Here is a 17,043-nt window from a genome sequence, read left to right as displayed (position 1 = left end):
TTATAACCTACACAGTCAAGTGTCTTTGCGTAGTCAATAAAACACAGGTAAACATCTTTCTGGTATTCTCTGTTTTCAGCCGACATCCATCTGACATCAACAGTGATATCTCTTGTTTCATGACCTCTTCTGAATCTGGCTTGAATTTCTGGAAGTTCCCTGTTGATGTACTGCTGAAAACCACTTTTGAATGACCTTCAGCAAAATTTTACTTGTGTTTCATACCAATGATACTGCTCCACAATTCCCGCACTCTGTTGGATCGCCTCTCTGTGGGATGGGCATAAATATGGATCTCTTCCAGTCCACTGGCCAGATAGCTGTCTTCCACATTTCTTGGCATAGACAAGTGAGCATCTCCAGCACTGCATTCATTCGTTGAAGCATCTCAGTTGGCATTCCGTCAATTCCTGGAGCCTCGTTTTTAGCCAATGGCTTCAGTGTAGGTTGGACTTCTTCCTTCAGTAAATCAGTTCTTCATCATATGCTATCTCCTGAAATGGTTGAACGTCAACCAGCTCTTTTTGGTACAGTGACTGTATGTATTCCTCCCTCCTTCTTTTGATGCTTCCTGCATCATTTACCATTTTCCCCATAAAATCCTTCAATATTGCAACTCAAGACTTGATTTTTTTCTTCAGTTCTTGCAGCTTCAGAAATGCCGAGCGTGTTCTTCCTTTTTGCTTTTCTAACTCCAGCTCTTTGCACATTTCATTATAATACTTTACTCTGTCTTCCCAAGGAGCCCTTTGAAATGTTCTGTTCAGCTCTTTGGCTTCATCATTTCTTCCTTTCAACTTAGCTACTCTGTGTTCAAAAACAACTTTCAGAGTCTCTTCTGACATCTCTTTTGGTCTTTTCTTTCTTTCCTGTCCTTTTAATGACCTCGTGCTTTCTTCAAGAATGATGTCCTTGATGTAATTCCACAGCTCATCTGGTCTTCAGTCATTAGTATTCAACTCGTCAAATCTATCCTTGAGATGCTCTCTAAATTCAGGTAGGATATACTCAAGGTCATACTTTGGCTCTCAGAGACCTGTTTTAATTTTCTTCAGCTTCAACTAGAACTTGTATATGAGCAACTGATAGTCTGTTCCACAGTTGGCCCCTGGACTTGTTCAGACCGATGACGTGGAGCTTTTCCATCGTCTCTTTCTATAAAAAAAAAAGATGTAGTCAATTTGATCCCTGTGTATTCCATCTGGTACGGTCCACCTGTATAGTCGCTGTTTATGTTGGTAAAAAAAGGTATTTGCAATGAAGAAGTCATCGGTCTTGCAAAATTCTATCACGTGATCTCCAGCATCATTTCTATCACCAAGGCCATATTTTCCGACTACCGATCCTTGTTTCCAAATTTTGCATTCCAATCGCCAGTAATTATCAGTGCATCTTGATTGCATGTTTGATCAATTTCAGACTGCAGAAGTTGGTAAAAAAAAATCTTCCATTTCTTCATCTTTGGCCTTAGTGGTTGGTGTGTAAATTTGAATAACAGTCATATTACCTGGTCTACCACGGAAAGCGTTGTACTTCAGGATAGATCTTGAAATGTTCTTTTTGATGATGTATGTGATGCTATTCCTCTTCAATTTCATTCCCGGCATAGCATACCACATGATTGTCTGATTCAAAATGGCTGACATCGGTTCATTTCAGCTCACTAAATTTTTAATGCCTAGGGTATCAATGTTTATGCGTTCCATTTCACTCTTGACGATGTCCGATTTTCCTAGATCCATACTTCATACATTCTATGTTTCTATTATTATTGGGTGTTTGCAGCTGTTTCTTTTCATTTTGAGTTGTGCCACACCAGCAAATGAAGGTCCCGAAAGCTTTACTCCATCCACGTCATTAAGGTCGACTCTGAGGAGGCGGCTCTTCCCCAGTCATCTTTTGAGTGCCTTCCGACCTCAGGGGCTCATCTTCTGGCACGGTATTAAAATTCTGCTGCTATTCACAACGTTTTCACTGGCTAATTTTTTCAGAAGTAGACCACTAAATCCTTCTTCCCAGCCTGTCTTAATCTGGAAGCTCAACTGAAATGGACCTCCATGGGTGACCCTGCTGCTATTTGAAATACTGGTGCATAGCTTCCAGCTTCAGGGCCATATGCTAGCCCCCCCAGTACCCCAAGCTGACAGGCGCACAGGGATCAGGGCTCTAGTAAAAAAAAAAAAAAATACTGGTGCATAGCTTCCAGCTTCAGGGCCATATGCTAGCCCCCCCAGTACCCCAAGCTGACAGGCGCACAGGGATCAGGGCTCTAGTAAAAAAAAAAAAAAATACTGGTGCATAGCTTCCAGCTTCAGGGCCATATGCTAGCCCCCCCAGTACCCCAAGCTGACAGGCGCACAGGGATCAGGGCTCTAGTAGGCACTAAAAATTATGTGTTCATGAATACACAGCACATAGGTTTTTAACATTTAATAAGATGACCTTTAGTCTCATGGGTAAGAGAACACTGTTTTCATAAAACAAAACAGAATTTTTTTTCACACTTGTAACAGCCCTGGGTGGACAACGCGGACCCGAGCCCAGGGCTGACTGCCCACCACTGGGCGCCCCCTGCCGGCCCCCGGGCGGGGAACTCCGACAGCGGCCCCCCACTTCTCTTCCGGCGCCCGCGTTTCTCATCCGCATATCGGATTCCGGCCCGACCCCGACCAGCCCTAGATCGCCAGCCCCGTACGCCCTCGCTGAGGCGGCGGCCGTATTCCCGCGCGGGCGAACAGCCCTGCCCGGCTCCTGGCCGTGCGGAACCAGAGGCGCGGACGCGGTTTCCAGGCGGTCGAGGAGAGAAGAGTGCTTCCGGGGATTGGCGCGCGCGTGTTCGAGGCCCGTGGGGCGCGTGGGGGTCGCTTCCGGGGCCGGGCGGTGCGTTTCCTTCCGGCCGCTGAGCGAGTCCGGGCGGGCGCCGGCAGGAGCTGCCCCGGCGGGACACGTCGGGCCGGGGCGCGAGGGCACACCCCTCGAAGGCGCGCAGGGGCCGGGGGTCCGCGGGGCAGCGGGATCGGGGCGGCCGGAGCGCTGGACGCCGCCCTGTGGGGTGGCCTCCAGGGACCGTGGGCGCTGCCAGGATGGTGAAGGCGAAGGTGCCGGCCCCCAGGCGCGCCCGGAGCAGCCCTGCAGCCAAACCAGGGCCTGTCGGGAGGCTTCGTAGGAGGAAAAACAGGAGGGGGCAGTTGGGGAAAAGCAAAGCTCGGGAGGTCAACAAGAAACAGGGGAGCGGCCCCCGCCTCGTGCTGCGACCTCCGAAGGCGCCCGAAGACTTTTCCCAAAACTGGAAGGCGCTGCAAGAGGTGAGGCTCAGAGAGCCCAGCGAGGCCGGGGGCGAGGCCCACCGCGCGGCCCGTGTCCCCAGGCTCTTGTCTGGTCGCCACAGAGCGCGAGAAGGAAGAGACCTGGGCGGCCAGAAGGGACCTGTGGGGGCAGATTTCACTCCCGATTGTATATACACGGGTTCACGGGAAGAGTGGCCTTTGGAGAAAGGCTGTAAGCTTTTGGGGAAGCAGCTAACAGAAACGGGGTGTAGACGATTCTAGCCGTACATGATGGTTCACTTCTCCCCATTTATTGAGTCGTTGAAATACGAAGGCGCTCTTTTCTGTGACTTTGCATTCTCTCATTTAAGCTCCCCTCCCCAACAGCTTTGTGAGGTTTGTACTTTCATCATTTCCATTTCACAGATGAGGAAATGGTCCCAGAAAGGTTAAATTTAAGTAAGTTATCCAAAATTGCTGCTGAAAGCAAGGAGGCTGGGACTCAGACCCAGGCAGGCAGGCCCTGGAGCGTGTCCGTGCTCCTGCCACTGCTCCCCTACGCCCGTCTTGGCAGCAGTGGTCATCCGTTGTGTAGCGGTTACGCCCTGTCAGACACTGCTCCCTGTGCTTCACTCCACGTCCTATGAGTAGCTACTGCTGATATCCCCATCTTCCAGATGAAGAAACTGAGGTGCAGCGCGTAAGGAGCTTGACCCAAGGTCACAGAACTGGTGTGTATTTCCATGATCCTGGCTTGAGTCTGTGCCCTTTGCTACTACACTAGGTTGACCACCCCAGTCTGCGATTTTCTGGAATTTATTGTGGGGCCTCAGAGTAAGTGAGAGAAAGAATGGATAAGAACTTGAGCCTGACACTTGACACTGCCAGATATCCTAGGGCAGCCATCCCTGAGGACTTCCCTGCCCTGATGCACACGACCAGGATGACATTCAGACAGTTAGAATTCCAGGAGCAGCCCCAGGGCTGTGGGTAATTTCTCGAGTACTAGCTGTGCCTCTGCTTCTCTCTCCCAGGAAAGGAAGTCAGAATTGAGAGGGATGGTTCCTGTAGTGAATCCTTATATTTGTCTAGTTCACGCAAGGAAGTAACTCCTTGGTTCTTTAACTATTAACTGGTAGGTAGAAACCCACCTCGTCATTGCTCATTTGCCCGGTCCTGGGATCTTCACTGCGGATGAGAACCACCATGCTGGGGATCTAAGCATGAGGAGGAGGCCGGGCTCAAAGAGCCCAGAGAGTCCCCTGTTGGATGAGGACAGCCAGAGCTGCTAGCAGGGCTTTCGTTACCTCCATTTCCTTGAAGGTGCCCGTCTTTCTTCCTGAGACCCTCACAGGAAATGCAGACCAGGAAACCTTAGAGAGTGGTTTCTGTGCGGCAGCATGCTGCCTGGCCGGTGAGAGCAGCGACGCACGCAGTGACTTGTAGAAATTCTTGGAGAGGTCGGGTCCGCTCTGAGGCGTCTCAGAAGAAAGGCCTGGTGACCCACGTGCAAAGAATCAGCCACTGGAAAAAAGTGGCAACAAGGTGCTCGTCACGCCTTCAGCTGAAGTAGCCTGTGGTGTCCGATGGGCCAGCGGTGCTGCAGGTATGGGCTGTCAGCCCAGTGAGGGAGCAGGTGTCAGGTGATGCGCTGCTGTGGGAAAAGCAAAGAAAAAAGCTGGTCACAAGTGACTTTCCAGCCCGTCTGGAAATGAGTTTCAGCGATGCTGGCAGGAAATGTACTACACAGATGTGACGGGGGGTGCGTGTGCATGTTTTTGACCTGTTGTGCTGGATTTCTGAAATAAACACTGCATTTATTTTCTTTTGGGTCCCATTAGCTGCTGAAACAAAAACCACAGACCCCAGAAAAGCCTCTCGTTACCTCTCAGATGGGTTTCAAAAAGCAGCCCAAAGTGACCCAGCAAAACAGAAGTGTGGGCTCAGACCCTGCAGAGGGAGGCAAGGTGGAGCAGCCCAGGCCTGCCGGGAGCTCAGGCCCGGAGGCCAGTGGGGGCTCTGAGCCTGCAGGATCCCCGAGGGCCAGGAAGGCGCCGGCACCTCCCACAGAGGCCCCCAGACCAGAGCCTGATGAGAAGGAAGCTGCGAAAAGGACACCGCATGGCGCCATTTCTCCAACACGAGGGGACACCAAGCAGAAGAGGCAGAAAGCCGAGGTGGCAGCTCCAGCCCTGCCCACGGAGTAAGTGTCTGCATCTCTGCCTGGAGCTTGAAACCTCTTCTTGCTCTGTGCCAGCTAGACGGTGTGGGGCCAGAGGCCTGCCGAGCTTTGGGTGGCCGTCTATAGGTAGAGGGTGGGTGTGAGACACTGGGTGCAGTGCCGCACTGGGAGGCTCTTACTGAATACCGTGCTTATCACTCGGGACCAGCAGTCAGTGGCTGCCTCCAAACGGCTCAGCTGGGGATGGCACGTCCATCAGTCAGAGGCTGGCTGCATGTCATGGGGTTTGAGGACAGCGAAGATTGGAGGAGACCATTTGGGTGCCTTCCCTGTGCGTCGTGCTGCACACGTGCTCAGCGAGACAGGCTGCCCCTCCCTCCGGAGGCTCACAGTCAAGCCGGAGACAGAGGATACACTGAAATGACTTGTCAGTGTGATCAGGGTAATGTTGAGAGGCCTGATGGGAGCAAATGGCAGCAGGAGGGCATCCACCTTGCAGGGTCAGGAAGGACTCTGGGGACAGGACATTTCAGCTGAGCCTGAAAAACAGAATTCACCACAAAGGTGTTTATACCTTTGTGAGGGACCAAGTGTGGGGCTCGTAGCGGTCGTTACACTAGGCAGGGGCTCACACGATTCCATTTGTGTGTGTTTCCCGGCTGCAACTTTTTAAAAAATAATATTGTGTTTTTGGTGAAGGTTTACACAGCAGTTTAGGTTCCCGTTCAACAATTTCTACACGTATTGTTCAGTGACTTTGGTTACATGCTTCACGTGCGTGAACGTTCTCATTGTGTCCGTTCTGGTTGTTCATTTCCATTCATCTAATTTCTCTGCTCCCTTATGTTCTCATTCTTGTTTTAAAGTAACTGTTGACATGTGGTTTCACGTAGGTGGTTTTCTCAAGGAGCACCGTGGTCATGGGTGATGTTTTCGTATGCTTGTTTTGTAGCCCGCGTCTGTGTTCTAAGTGATAACAAGCTTATCACTCTTGTGATTAAGAGAAAACACTGGCAGTCATCATATCTGGTGGTGTGTAGCATGTTTCTGTTTTACGTTCTCTGTCTGTATTTGCACTCCCTGAAGCTGACAATGAGCGTATTTTGTGACTAGAAAGACACACATTTGAGCAGAGTGCTAGATGGCCACGGTCCAGGAGCAGCTGGGCCTGTGCAGCCGGTGATCGGGACCCCAGTTCCTGGGAGACAACCTGTGTCAGCACCTGCTGGCAAGCACGGTCCACTGTCTGTACCCACAAGGTCAGAAACCAGAGCGTGTCCGTGTCTGCCTTTCAGGGACGACATCTGGTTTGACGATGTGGACCCGGAGGACATCGAGGCTGCCATAGGCCCAGAGGCTGCCAACATCGCAAGGAAGAGGCTGGGTCAGCGCAAAAGCAGCATCACCCTGGTGAAGGAGCAGGGCTTCAGCGGGTCCGTGGGGCACTGGGAGAGGTGGGGTGCCGGCTGGGCTTAGCCTCGGGTGGGGGTTCTGGAAAGAAGGAGATACTTGCTTTTCAGCTTCCAGCTGAGCTGGGCGAGCCCCTCCCTTGTCTCCTGTCATGTTGGGGATCACAGTGACGGCCAGAGCACTCTTCTGTGAGGCTGCTGCCCATGGGCACCTAGGGGCCTCCCTGAGTCCTGGGCCCCATAGGGCTTATTGAGCAGAGCTTTTGGTCCCACAGCCTGACCAGAGCCCTGGCCCTGGACTGTGAGATGGTGGGCGTGGGTCCCAAGGGCGAGGAGAGCATTGCTGCCCGCGTGTCCATTGTGAACCAGCACGGGAAGTGTGTTTACGACAAATACATCCGACCAGCAGAGCCTGTGACAGACTACAGGACGGCGGTCAGTGGGATCCGGCCAGAGAACCTCAAGCAGGGTGCGTAATAGGCAGCTTGTGGACCCAAAGGGAAGCCTCAGGCCAGGCAGAGTTTCTCTTGTGGTTACCATTTCTGTTCAGGAGCCATCACGTGGCGAGGACTGACCATCTCACCTCCCCGAGGTGACTGGTGTGCAGGCAGCAGTCAGGCCCACATGTCTGACGTGGCAGGACTTCTGACCACTGTCTTTCAGACCAGCATGGTGCTCCTTGTTGCTCTGTGTTACTCAGTGATGGGGACCCAGAGGGGTGCGCTAGAGGACCAGCAAGGGGCCTGTGCAAGGTGAGGGCAGGATGTGGGTGGTGGGCGAGTGAAATCCTGGAGGTCCTCGTGGGGACTCTGGCCCTTACCTCAGGTGACCTGGGCGCCGTGAGAAGCTTGTCTGCCTCGCAGTTGGCAGCCTCTCTTGGCTGTGAGGTTTAAAAATAGACTATAGGAGCATAAGGTGGAAGCAGGGAGATGTAGTGAGAGGCTCGCACAGCTGTGGAGGTGAGAGCTGGAGGTGACAGGATCAGGGAGGTGGCAGGATGACCTGACCCGGGGTATGAGGTGACGGGGTCAGGGAGGTAGCAGAGTGGCCCGACACGAGGTGTGAGGGAATAGTGTTGGGGAGGTGGCAGGGTGACCCAACCTGGGGTACTTGGTAATGACTGAGCCTAGAGGCTGTGCTAATGGACCGGGTGTGTGAGCTGTAAGGTCAGGAATCCAGGGTGGCTGGAAGGTTTGGCACCTAGGAAGGTGCCAGAAAGCCTGTGGAACCTCCATGTGAGTCTCTGGGCCATGTGTTCACTCCCTTCTCTGCGTCTCTTCATGCTTTCTCTGCTCGCTTTTATTTTGCTTTTTCTGGTTCACGTGACCCGACAAGGTGGCCTTACACGTCCTCAGCATTTCTTGGTCCCAATTTCAAATTCCAGCAAAGTGGCTCTCACGGATCCTGCCTGAGTCAGGGGCCACTCTTGGTCCCGTCAGCTCTGGGCAGGGGCAGCCGAGTTGTTGTGCAGACCTGGGTGCCAGAGCCTGACCTTTTGGGTGGCAAGGGGATGTGGTGGGGTGGGCCGGGGCCACGTCAACAAGAGTCCACTGTGAGGAAGCAGGACTGCTTCCAGAACTGCGTCTAGAGCAGAGCTTCCCAAACATTGGGCAGAGGGCCAGTCTGGTCTTCAGTTGCCAGTTGGAAAGACATAAAGTACAAGCCCTGGTTTTCTGTTACGAGGTTCAGCAGTGAAAATGACCCTGTCAGATGGCTACCGAGTTTCTAAACAGCTACTCAGCCTGGGCATGCGGCTCTTGGCTGGAATGCGCACTTTGCAGACAGGCCCCGCCCTGTGGGTGGCGCTGGGCCTCGAGTGGCCCGATGCGCCTACTCTCTCACCAGCCGCTCGCCCTCCATCCGAGTCGAGTCGGGAGAGACTCCCAGGCAGCGCGCCCATGCTGGTGTCCCCGAATCCTCCCCTCATGAGGTGTCACGAGACAGCCCCAAGACTCCCTCGGATGTGGGCTTACAGGCCCAGGGGCAGTGACTGTGCCTCTGGGACCTGGCCTTAGATTCCAGGTCAGAACCTTGCCCTGGCCTGTCCCCTTAGTTCTGACCAGAGGCAGGGAGGGCCTCTCCCTCGTGAGCTTGGTCTTTCTGGAGCGTTCGCCCACCCTCACTGACACTGTGCTGAAAGACTCCTTTGATTTTCAGGGGAAGAACTTGCGGTTGTCCAGGAGGAAGTGGCGGAAATGCTGAAGGGCAGGATTCTGGTTGGACACGCGCTGCATAACGACTTGAAGGTTGTGGCCCCAGGGACGTGGGGTGGCTGACTGTCCCGTGTGTGCTGTGTGCACAGCCCCAAACCATCAGGGCCCCGGGGACGTGGGGTGGCTGACTGTCCATGTGTGCTGTGTGCACAGCCCCGAGCCATCAGGGCCCCGGGGACGTGGGGTGGCTGACTGTCCGTGTGTGCTGTGTGCACAGCCCCGAACCATCAGGGCCCCGGGGACGTAGGGTGGCTGACTGTCCGTGTGTGCTGTGTGCACACCCCCGAACCATCAGGGCCCCGGGGACGTGGGGTGGCTGACTGTCCGTGTGTGCTGTGTGCACAGCCCCGAACCATCAGGGCCCCGGGGACGTGGGGTGGCTGACTGTCCGTGTGTGCTGTGTGCACACCCCCGAACCATCAGGGCCCCGGGGACGTGGGGTGGCTGACTGTCCCATGTGTGCTGTGTGCACACCCCCGAACCATCAGGGCCCCGGGGACGTGGGGCGGCTGACTGTCCGTGTGTGCTGTGTGCACACCCCCGAACCATCAGGGCCCCGGGGACATGGGGTGGCTGACTGTCCGTGTGTGCTGTGTGCACACCCCCGAACCATCAGGGTCCCGGGGACATGGGGTGGCTGACTGTCCGTGTGTGCTGTGTGCACACCCCCGAACCATCAGGGCCCTGGGGATGTGGGGTGGCTGACTGTCCTGTGCGTGCTGTGTGCACCCCGGAACCATCAGGGCCCTGGGGACATGGGGTGACTGGCTCTCCCGTGCATCCCGCATGTGTACCCCGAACTGTCAGGGCCCTGGGGACGTGGGGTAGCCGGCTCTCCTATGTGTCCTGCATGTGCACCCCTGAGCTGTCAGGGCCCCGGGGGCGTGGGGTGGCTGGCTCTCCTGTGTGTCCTGCATGTGCACCCCTGTGCACGTGCACACTGTCAGGGCCTCAGGGACATGGGGTCACTGGCTGTCCCGTGTGTGCTGTGCACACACCCCTGCCATCTCAGCATAAGCATCACTGAAAAAAACAACAAAAAAAATTTGTCATTTTGAATTTGTGCTTCCGTTGGGGATACTCTAACAATAAAGTCAATGCCACAGATGGTAAAACTGAGGCACAGTGAGGCTGAGTGGCACGCCCAAGGGAGCAGAGCGGTAAAGCTGGGGTGTAGGCCCCAACCCGTCTCGGGCCCGCTTCCCCACTTCCCTGGCACACTCAGCGTAGACAAGGCTGGCCGCTGTGCTCCGCTGTCACCTGCCAGGCAGGGATGAGGTGCTTGAGGCCCCCGTGTCTGGAGGCATTTCCCCCAGGCCACCACTTCCTCACGGCACCGTCTTGGCCTCAGTTTGTCTCTCTCTCCATGTGTTGACTGGTGTTGGCCAGCCCAGTGGGCGGGTGAGCATGGAGGGTCCACTCTGGGTGCCCCAGTAGGTGTGCGTGGTGGCTGCTAGCCCTGCTTCTTTCAAAGTCCTGACCAACCCAGTCTGCCAGAACTGCCTGGGCAGGCAGCAGGGGCACTTTCAATCTCTATGTGGCCCCTGGTGTGGGTTTTTCAGATAGTGCTCTTTGAACCCTCAGAAGCCTCCGGGTCTCTAGACGTTGGCTTTAGTTTCTCTTTAGAGTTTGTCTTTAGCCGTTAGAATCTAACAAAGCCATCTGCACACTCAGGCGCGTCACATCATAAACGTTAGCACCTCAGCCGTGGTAACCCATCCTCCTCACCAGCTGTCCCTGTTGGTGCGTGCCAACTCCTGTTTCTGGCAAACGTCAGTTTTAAGTCTTTTCGGAAGACGGAGGTTGCAAGACGATCTGTTAAAACTCTTAATCATTTCTGACTTTCTCTCTGTGTGAAACCAGATAAAAATATAGGACTAAATTGGTTGCTGGTTAGCTGTTGCGTTAGTCATCTAGTGCTGTTACAACAGAAATACAAGCGGATGGCTTTAACAAAGAGAAGTTTTTTCTCTTGCAATCTGGCAGGCTAGAAGTCCGAATCTGGGGTGCTGGCTTCAGAGGAAGGCTTTGCCGGCTCCCTGTCGGCTCTGGAGGAAGGTCCTTGGGACGCATCAGTCTTCCCTTGGTAGACTGGTGAGGCATCTCAGCGCAGGGACCTCAGGTCCAAAGGACACGGGGCTCACAGTGCTGCTTTCTTGGTGGTATGAGGTCCCCACCTCTCTGGTTACTTCCCTTTCATCTCTTGAGAGATAAAAGGTGGTGTAGGCCACACCCCAGGGAAACTCCCTTTACATTGCATCAGGGATGTGACCTGGTAAGGGTGTTAGCATTCCACCCTAATCCTCTTTAACATAATATTACAATCACAAAATGGAGGACAACAGAATACTGGGAATCGCTGCCTAACCGTTAATACACACGTTTTTGGGGGGACATAATTCAGTCCATGATGGCTCTCTTCCCCGGTTTCAAGATTTTGTTTTTGTTAACGAGGCCCTCACCGTTGGGCATCACCTCAAGTCAGTGTGATAAAGTTCCCTTTAAACGTTCGTTAATACTTTTCGTCACTGTGTGTGTGTGTGTACGTATACGTATACATGCGTTACTTACATTTTCTGTGTGTGTGTTTTCTCATTCTCTATGTCGTTTTGTTAAAAAGAGGTTCCACGGCTGAAAATGAAAATTGGAAATCACTGTCACTGTGATTTTTCCTTCAAGGTACTGTTTCTTGATCACCCAAAAAAGAAGGTCCGGGACACACAGAAATACAAGCCTTTCAAGAGTCAAGTGAAGGTAGCTGAGTGGGGTTTGGTACACTGTGTTCTGTGTTGTTAGTTCACAAAATTGCAGGTTCTCGGCCCTGGTGGCTGATATACTGGGTAGGGGATTTGTGTTTTGTATTTTGGTTTTCCCTTTAACCTTTAAAACTAAAAGCAAGCTTCAGTGATGGCAGAGCTCTGCTCATTGCCCACCTTAGAATTAGTGTGGCTGAAGGTGGGTTGTCTCGTCCTCTGATGGCTAACAGGATGACCAAGTGGGGCATGGAGCCACCACCAGCTCTGCTCCCGGAGGGCCGAGAGCTAGCCCACCTGTTGGCAGGGTGGCTAGGGTGGGAGACAGATGGAGAAGCAGGCCTCTCTGCCCTGCCTCTTCACAGGCTGATCCGGTGTGTCACCACCTGGCATGGCGGGTGGCTGTTGCCCTAAGTGCCATGGGCACTTCATTGAGGGGCAAGCTGAAGGTCAGTGGGCGGGGCTCGGTGGCCAGCTTCTCCCTGGTCAGTGAAGCATCCCCAGCGGAGCTGTATCCAGCAGCAGCCCCAGCCCTCTGCTCTCCCGCCCCCCGCCCTGCAGAGTGGAAGGCCGTCCCTGAAACTGCTGTCACAGAAGATCCTGGGCATCAGAGTGCAGGAGCAGGAACATTGCTCGGTGCGTGTGTCCTCGGGTCGGGGGGCAGGGGCCCTGTGGGTGAGTGTGTCCTCAGGTCAGGGGGCAGGAGCCCTGTGGGTGAGTGTGTCCTCGGGTCGGGGGGCAGGGGCCCTGTGGGTGCGTGTGTCCTCGGGTGGGGGGGCAGGAGCCCTGTGGGTGAGTGTGTCCTCGGGTCGGGGGGCAGGAACCCTGTGGGTGAGTGTGTCCTCGGGTCGGGGGGCAGGAGCCCTGTGGGTGAGTGTGTCCTCGGGTCGGGGGGCAGGGGCCCTGTGGGTGCGTGTGTCCTCGGGTGCTGGGGCAGGGGCCCTGTGGGTGAGTGTGTCCTCAGGTCGGGGGGCAGGAGCCCTGTGGGTGCGTGTGTCCTCAGGTCGGGGGGCAGGAGCCCTGTGGGTGCGTGTGTCCTCGGGTCGGGGGGCAGGGGCCCTGTGGGTGCGCGTGTCCTCGGGTCGGGGGGGGCAGGAGCCCTGTGGGTGCGCGTGTCCTCGGGTCGGGGGGCAGGGGCCCTGTGGGTGCGTGTGTCCTCAGGTCGGGGGGGGGGGCAGGAGCCCTGTGGGTGAGTGTGTCCTCAGGTCGGGGGGCAGGAGCCCTGTGGGTGAGTGTGTCCTCGGGTGCTGGGGCAGGGGCCCTGTGGGTGAGTGTGTCCTCGGGTGCTGGGGCAGGAGCCCTGTGGGTGAGTGTGTCCTCAGGTCGGGGGGCAGGAGCCCTGTGGGTGAGTGTGTCCTCAGGTCGGGGGGCAGGAGCACTGTGGGTGGGTGTGTCCTCAGGTCGGGGGGCAGAAGCCCTGTGGGTGGGTGTGTCCTCAGGTCGGGGGGCAGGAGCCCTGTGGGTGGGTGTGTCCTCAGGTCGGGGGGCAGGAGCACTGTGGGTGGGTGTGTCCTCGGGTGCTGGGGCAGGAGCCCCGTGGGTGCGTGTGTCCTCAGGTCGGGGGGCAGGAGCCCCGTGGGTGCGTGTGTCCTCGGGTCGGGGGGCAGGGGCCCCGTGGGTGCGTGTGTCCTCGGGTCGGGGGGCAGGGGCCCCGTGGGTGCGTGTGTCCTCGGGTCGGGGGGCAGGGGCCCCGTGGGTGCGTGTGTCCTCGGGTCGGGGGGCAGGGGCCCCGTGGGTGAGTGTGTCCTCGGGTCGGGGGGCAGGGGCCCCGTGGGTGAGTGTGTCCTCGGGTCGGGGGCAGGGGCCCCGTGGGTGCGTGTGTCCTCGGGTCGGGGGGCAGGGGCCCCGTGGGTGAGTGTGTCCTCGGGTCGGGGGGCAGGGGCCCCGTGGGTGCGTGTGTCCTCGGGTCGGGGGGCAGGGGCCCCGTGGGTGAGTGTGTCCTCGGGTCGGGGGGCAGGGGCCCCGTGGGTGCGTGTGTCCTCGGGTCGGGGGGCAGGGGCCCCGTGGGTGGGTGTGTCCTCGGGTCGGGGGGCAGGGGCCCCGTGGGTGGGTGTGTCCTCGGGTCGGGGGGCAGGAGCCCTGTGGGTGGGTGTGTCCTCGGGTCGGGGGGCAGGGGCCCTGTGGGTGAGTGTGTCCTCGGGTGCTGGGGCAGGAGCCCTGTGGTTGGGTGTGTCCTCAGGTCGGGGGGCAGGAGCCCTGTGGGTGCGTGTGTCCTCAGGTCGGGGGGCAGGAGCCCTGTGGGTGAGTGTGTCCTCAGGTCGGGGGGCAGGAGCCCTGTGGGTGAGTGTGTCCTCAGGTCGGGGGGCAGGAGCCCTGTGGGTGAGTGTGTCCTCAGGTCGGGGGGCAGGAGCCCTGTGGGTGGGTGTTTCTTCAGATGGGGGGGCAGGAGCACTGTGGGTGTGTGTGTCCTCAGGTGGGGGGGCAGGAACACTGTGGGTGTGTCTTCAGATGGGGGGGCAGGAGCACTGTGGGTGTGTGTGTCCTCAGGTGGGAGGGGCAGGAGCTCTGTGGGTGTGGGTGTCCTCAGGTGGGAGGGGCAGGAGCACTGTGGGTGTGTTCTCAGGTGGGGGGAGCAGAGCACTGTGGGTGTGTCCTCAAGTGGGGGGGGCAGGAGCACTGTGGGTATGTCCTCTGGTGGGGGGGCAGGAGCACTGTAGGTGTGTCCTCAGGTGGGGGGGTTGGAGCATTGTGGGTGTGTCCTCAGGTAGGAGGGCAGGAGCACTGTGGGTGTGTCTTCTGGTGGGGGGCAGGAGCACTGCTCAGTGAGTATGCTCTCAGGTGGGGGCATCCCTGATCTCACAGCAAGGTGCCTTGTCACCTGAGAGCAGGCAGAGGTGAAGTGAGGCGGGAGGGGGCCTGGGAAGCTGCCGGTCTATGAATTACAAATACCTACATTTAAGTAATAATTTACGCTTAGCACAAAAAAACTCTATTGTAATTCTTTGGCAATACAAGTCATCAGTCTAAACTGAAAGCCCCTTGTGACCATGCAGGCTACCCAGGTGGCACCTCCCCCCGCCCTCCTCTGACCGGTCTGGGGGACCCCCTCCCCACAGCCCCAGCCCATATCTGGCCTTCCGCTCCTGGGCTCTTTGCAGCCCGTGGGTGGACCCCCATCAGGCTTGGCCTGCCTATCCTGGCATCTGCACTCGGTAAGTGCTCATGCTCCAGGACCCGGAACAGGCAGCACGTTCACCCTGGCTTCTTGGGGATTCTGTTTCCTCCCTGCTAGCGTGCGGGCCTGTGTTGGAATCACAGTGGGGTCAGGCAGTCGTGTGGCTGCTAGACGTGCTCCCTACTGCACACGACGTCTCGGGGGATGTCTTGGAGAGGCCCACGCCTCACAGCCTGTGTGCCCTAGTGTGGTGTCTGGCATCAGGGGGCACAGTAACTGGCGTTAGCTCCGTGTGGCCTATGGGTGTGCTTTGTCACCTGCTGGCACTGTCATCGCCCTCTTCTGTGTCCCTAGATTCAAGATGCCCAGGCAGCAATGAGACTCTACATCATGGTGAAGAAGGAGTGGGAAAGCGCCGCCAGAGACAAGCTCACAACTGCTGCCGCGCCAGACAGCCACCGCACGTAATCGACACAGCCCTGGCACTGTGGCAGTGCCTCAACCCAAAGGCACTGCGACCAGAGCGCTGGGTCAGGCCCAGTGTCCCCAGCAAGGTGGTTCTGAAACATTTTCAGCTGCGGCAGCAGGGCCCGGCATGCGTACTCTGAGAAGAACATCTTGGTTTTGCCATGTGGACCCATCTCCTTCACACCTTGTGTCTGGGGGCGGGGCGGGGCTGAGGAGGCAGTCAGCTGTACACCCTGGGCGCTGCAGGGGGCAGAGGTAGGACTGACGGGGAGTGGCAGTCCTCTCACCTATCACTGCTGATTCCCTGGATCCCTCAGGCCCGTCACCCCGGTGCCCCAGGGCGGGAAGCGCTGTGGGCCCATGGGTCTTCGAGGCCACTTTTCCTCCGTCATCCTGGTGATGTCAGGAACTCTGCCTGCACTCAGGGTGTCAGGCTAGGTGTCCATACACAGCCATACCCTCTGTGGGGAGCTTTCTGGGGGTGGGTGTCCTTCCCCACCTCTTACCACCCCCACCGCCGCCCCCCAAGTTTAAACCCTCTCCTGTAAATTGGCTCAGGCGGGGCGGGCTGTGGATCAGTGCCTGGTAAAGGCACCTCCGGACCGTGGGAAGCTGCGTTTTGATGCTGGGAGGTGCTGGGGTCTCCTGGGCAGGTGATGATTCTTCCTAGACTTGGCTGCCTCCCACCTGCCACAGACTCAGCTGCAAAGTCCCAGTGGGTGCCCTGGCCGGCCTGCAGGCCTGCTCAGCCTGGCGCACTGGGCTCGGCCCAGGTACGCTGGTGTTTGTGAAAACTGAGCGTAGGAAGTTGCGCTGGTCTGGGTGAATGGTGAATGAAGCCAGAGGCTGTATTGAGCCCCGTGACAGCTCCACGTAATGGTCCAAACCTGCAGAGTCTTAATTTAAAATAAATGTTTGTACTTCTACGATGGAGTGTGTGGAGTCTGAGGTTTACTGTTCTTCCCTCCTGAGAAGGTCCGAGATGACTGTGAGTCCAGGTCGCACCCTCAGCTTCAGCCAGGGCTGAGATCTGTGCAGAGGTGGCAGAAAGGCTCCCTGCCCTGGGGATGACGTGGACACACCAGGGACGGCACACGGCCTTTATTAGTGATCTGGGCAGGGTGAGCGCTGAGCAGGCCCCCCCCCCAACTAAGGCGAGGGTTCCTGTGGTGGCGCGGGGCAGGGCAGGGCGGGACGGTCACCCACAGCTGGAGTTGGGGGCGAGGCCTCCAGCCGCAGCAGCACCCGTTCTGCCTGAGAAACCAGCTCCTGGAAAAGTAAAACAAGCAGGTCGGCGTCTGCACGGGTGGTTTCAGGTCACCCGTGACAGTCCCGCTGGCTGGGGACAGTCCTCGGAGAGGTGTGACGAGAAACCTAGCCCTTTGCCACAGACTCCGGCGCGGGACACCCACACACGTCAGAGCAGGACTGCGCTCCGTGCGGTTTTCCACGGCTGGTTCGGGGGAAGCGGATCACCAGGACTTTCTTCTGAGGCACCTCTGGGTGGACTCCAGTTTCCAACCTTTTGGTGAGCAGCCAAGCCCTTGACTACGTGCACCACCCCGGGGCAAAGGCCTGGTTACTCCTCGCTGTGGGACGAACTTCGGTGGGGTTGTGCACCGGAATTATAGGCAGTC

The 17,043-nt window shown here is 57.0% G+C and overlaps 2 protein-coding genes across 4 annotated transcripts in view; one reads left to right on the top strand and one right to left on the bottom strand.

Moving 5' to 3' along the window:
- Positions 1-3,004: 3,004 nt before the first annotated feature.
- Positions 3,005-16,332, top strand: REXO4 (REX4 homolog, 3'-5' exonuclease). Of its 3 annotated transcripts, none has more exons than XM_064290602.1 (8): positions 3,020-3,305; positions 5,108-5,469; positions 6,744-6,881; positions 7,133-7,326; positions 9,015-9,103; positions 11,750-11,824; positions 12,385-12,459; positions 15,293-16,332. In XM_064290602.1, exons 1-8 carry the CDS (start codon positions 3,084-3,086, stop codon positions 15,404-15,406), a joined length of 1,269 nt encoding a protein of 422 aa, XP_064146672.1. In that variant the 5' UTR covers positions 3,020-3,083; the 3' UTR covers positions 15,407-16,332. The 3 variants fall into 3 exon arrangements, with proteins under 3 accessions (XP_064146675.1, XP_064146672.1, XP_064146674.1); XM_064290604.1 differs by lacking the exon at positions 3,020-3,305 and adding an exon at positions 3,312-3,997; XM_064290605.1 differs by lacking the exons at positions 6,744-6,881; positions 7,133-7,326 and having other exon boundaries at positions 3,005-3,305; positions 5,298-5,469.
- STKLD1 (serine/threonine kinase like domain containing 1) overlaps positions 16,319-17,043 on the bottom strand; it is a 44,133-nt gene continuing 43,408 nt past the window's right edge. Inside the window, exon 21 of the mRNA XM_064290863.1 lies at positions 16,319-16,675. Coding sequence (XP_064146933.1) covers positions 16,556-16,675 — 120 coding nt within the window. The 3' untranslated portion in view covers positions 16,319-16,555. The remainder of the gene's footprint in view (positions 16,676-17,043) is intronic.

The sequence above is a fragment of the Loxodonta africana genome, chromosome 9 (genome assembly GCF_030014295.1).
Source record: "Loxodonta africana isolate mLoxAfr1 chromosome 9, mLoxAfr1.hap2, whole genome shotgun sequence".
NCBI lineage: Eukaryota > Metazoa > Chordata > Mammalia > Proboscidea > Elephantidae > Loxodonta > Loxodonta africana.
The sequence above is the reverse complement of the archived record's forward strand: the minus strand, read 5'-3'. Positions and strand labels throughout refer to the sequence as shown.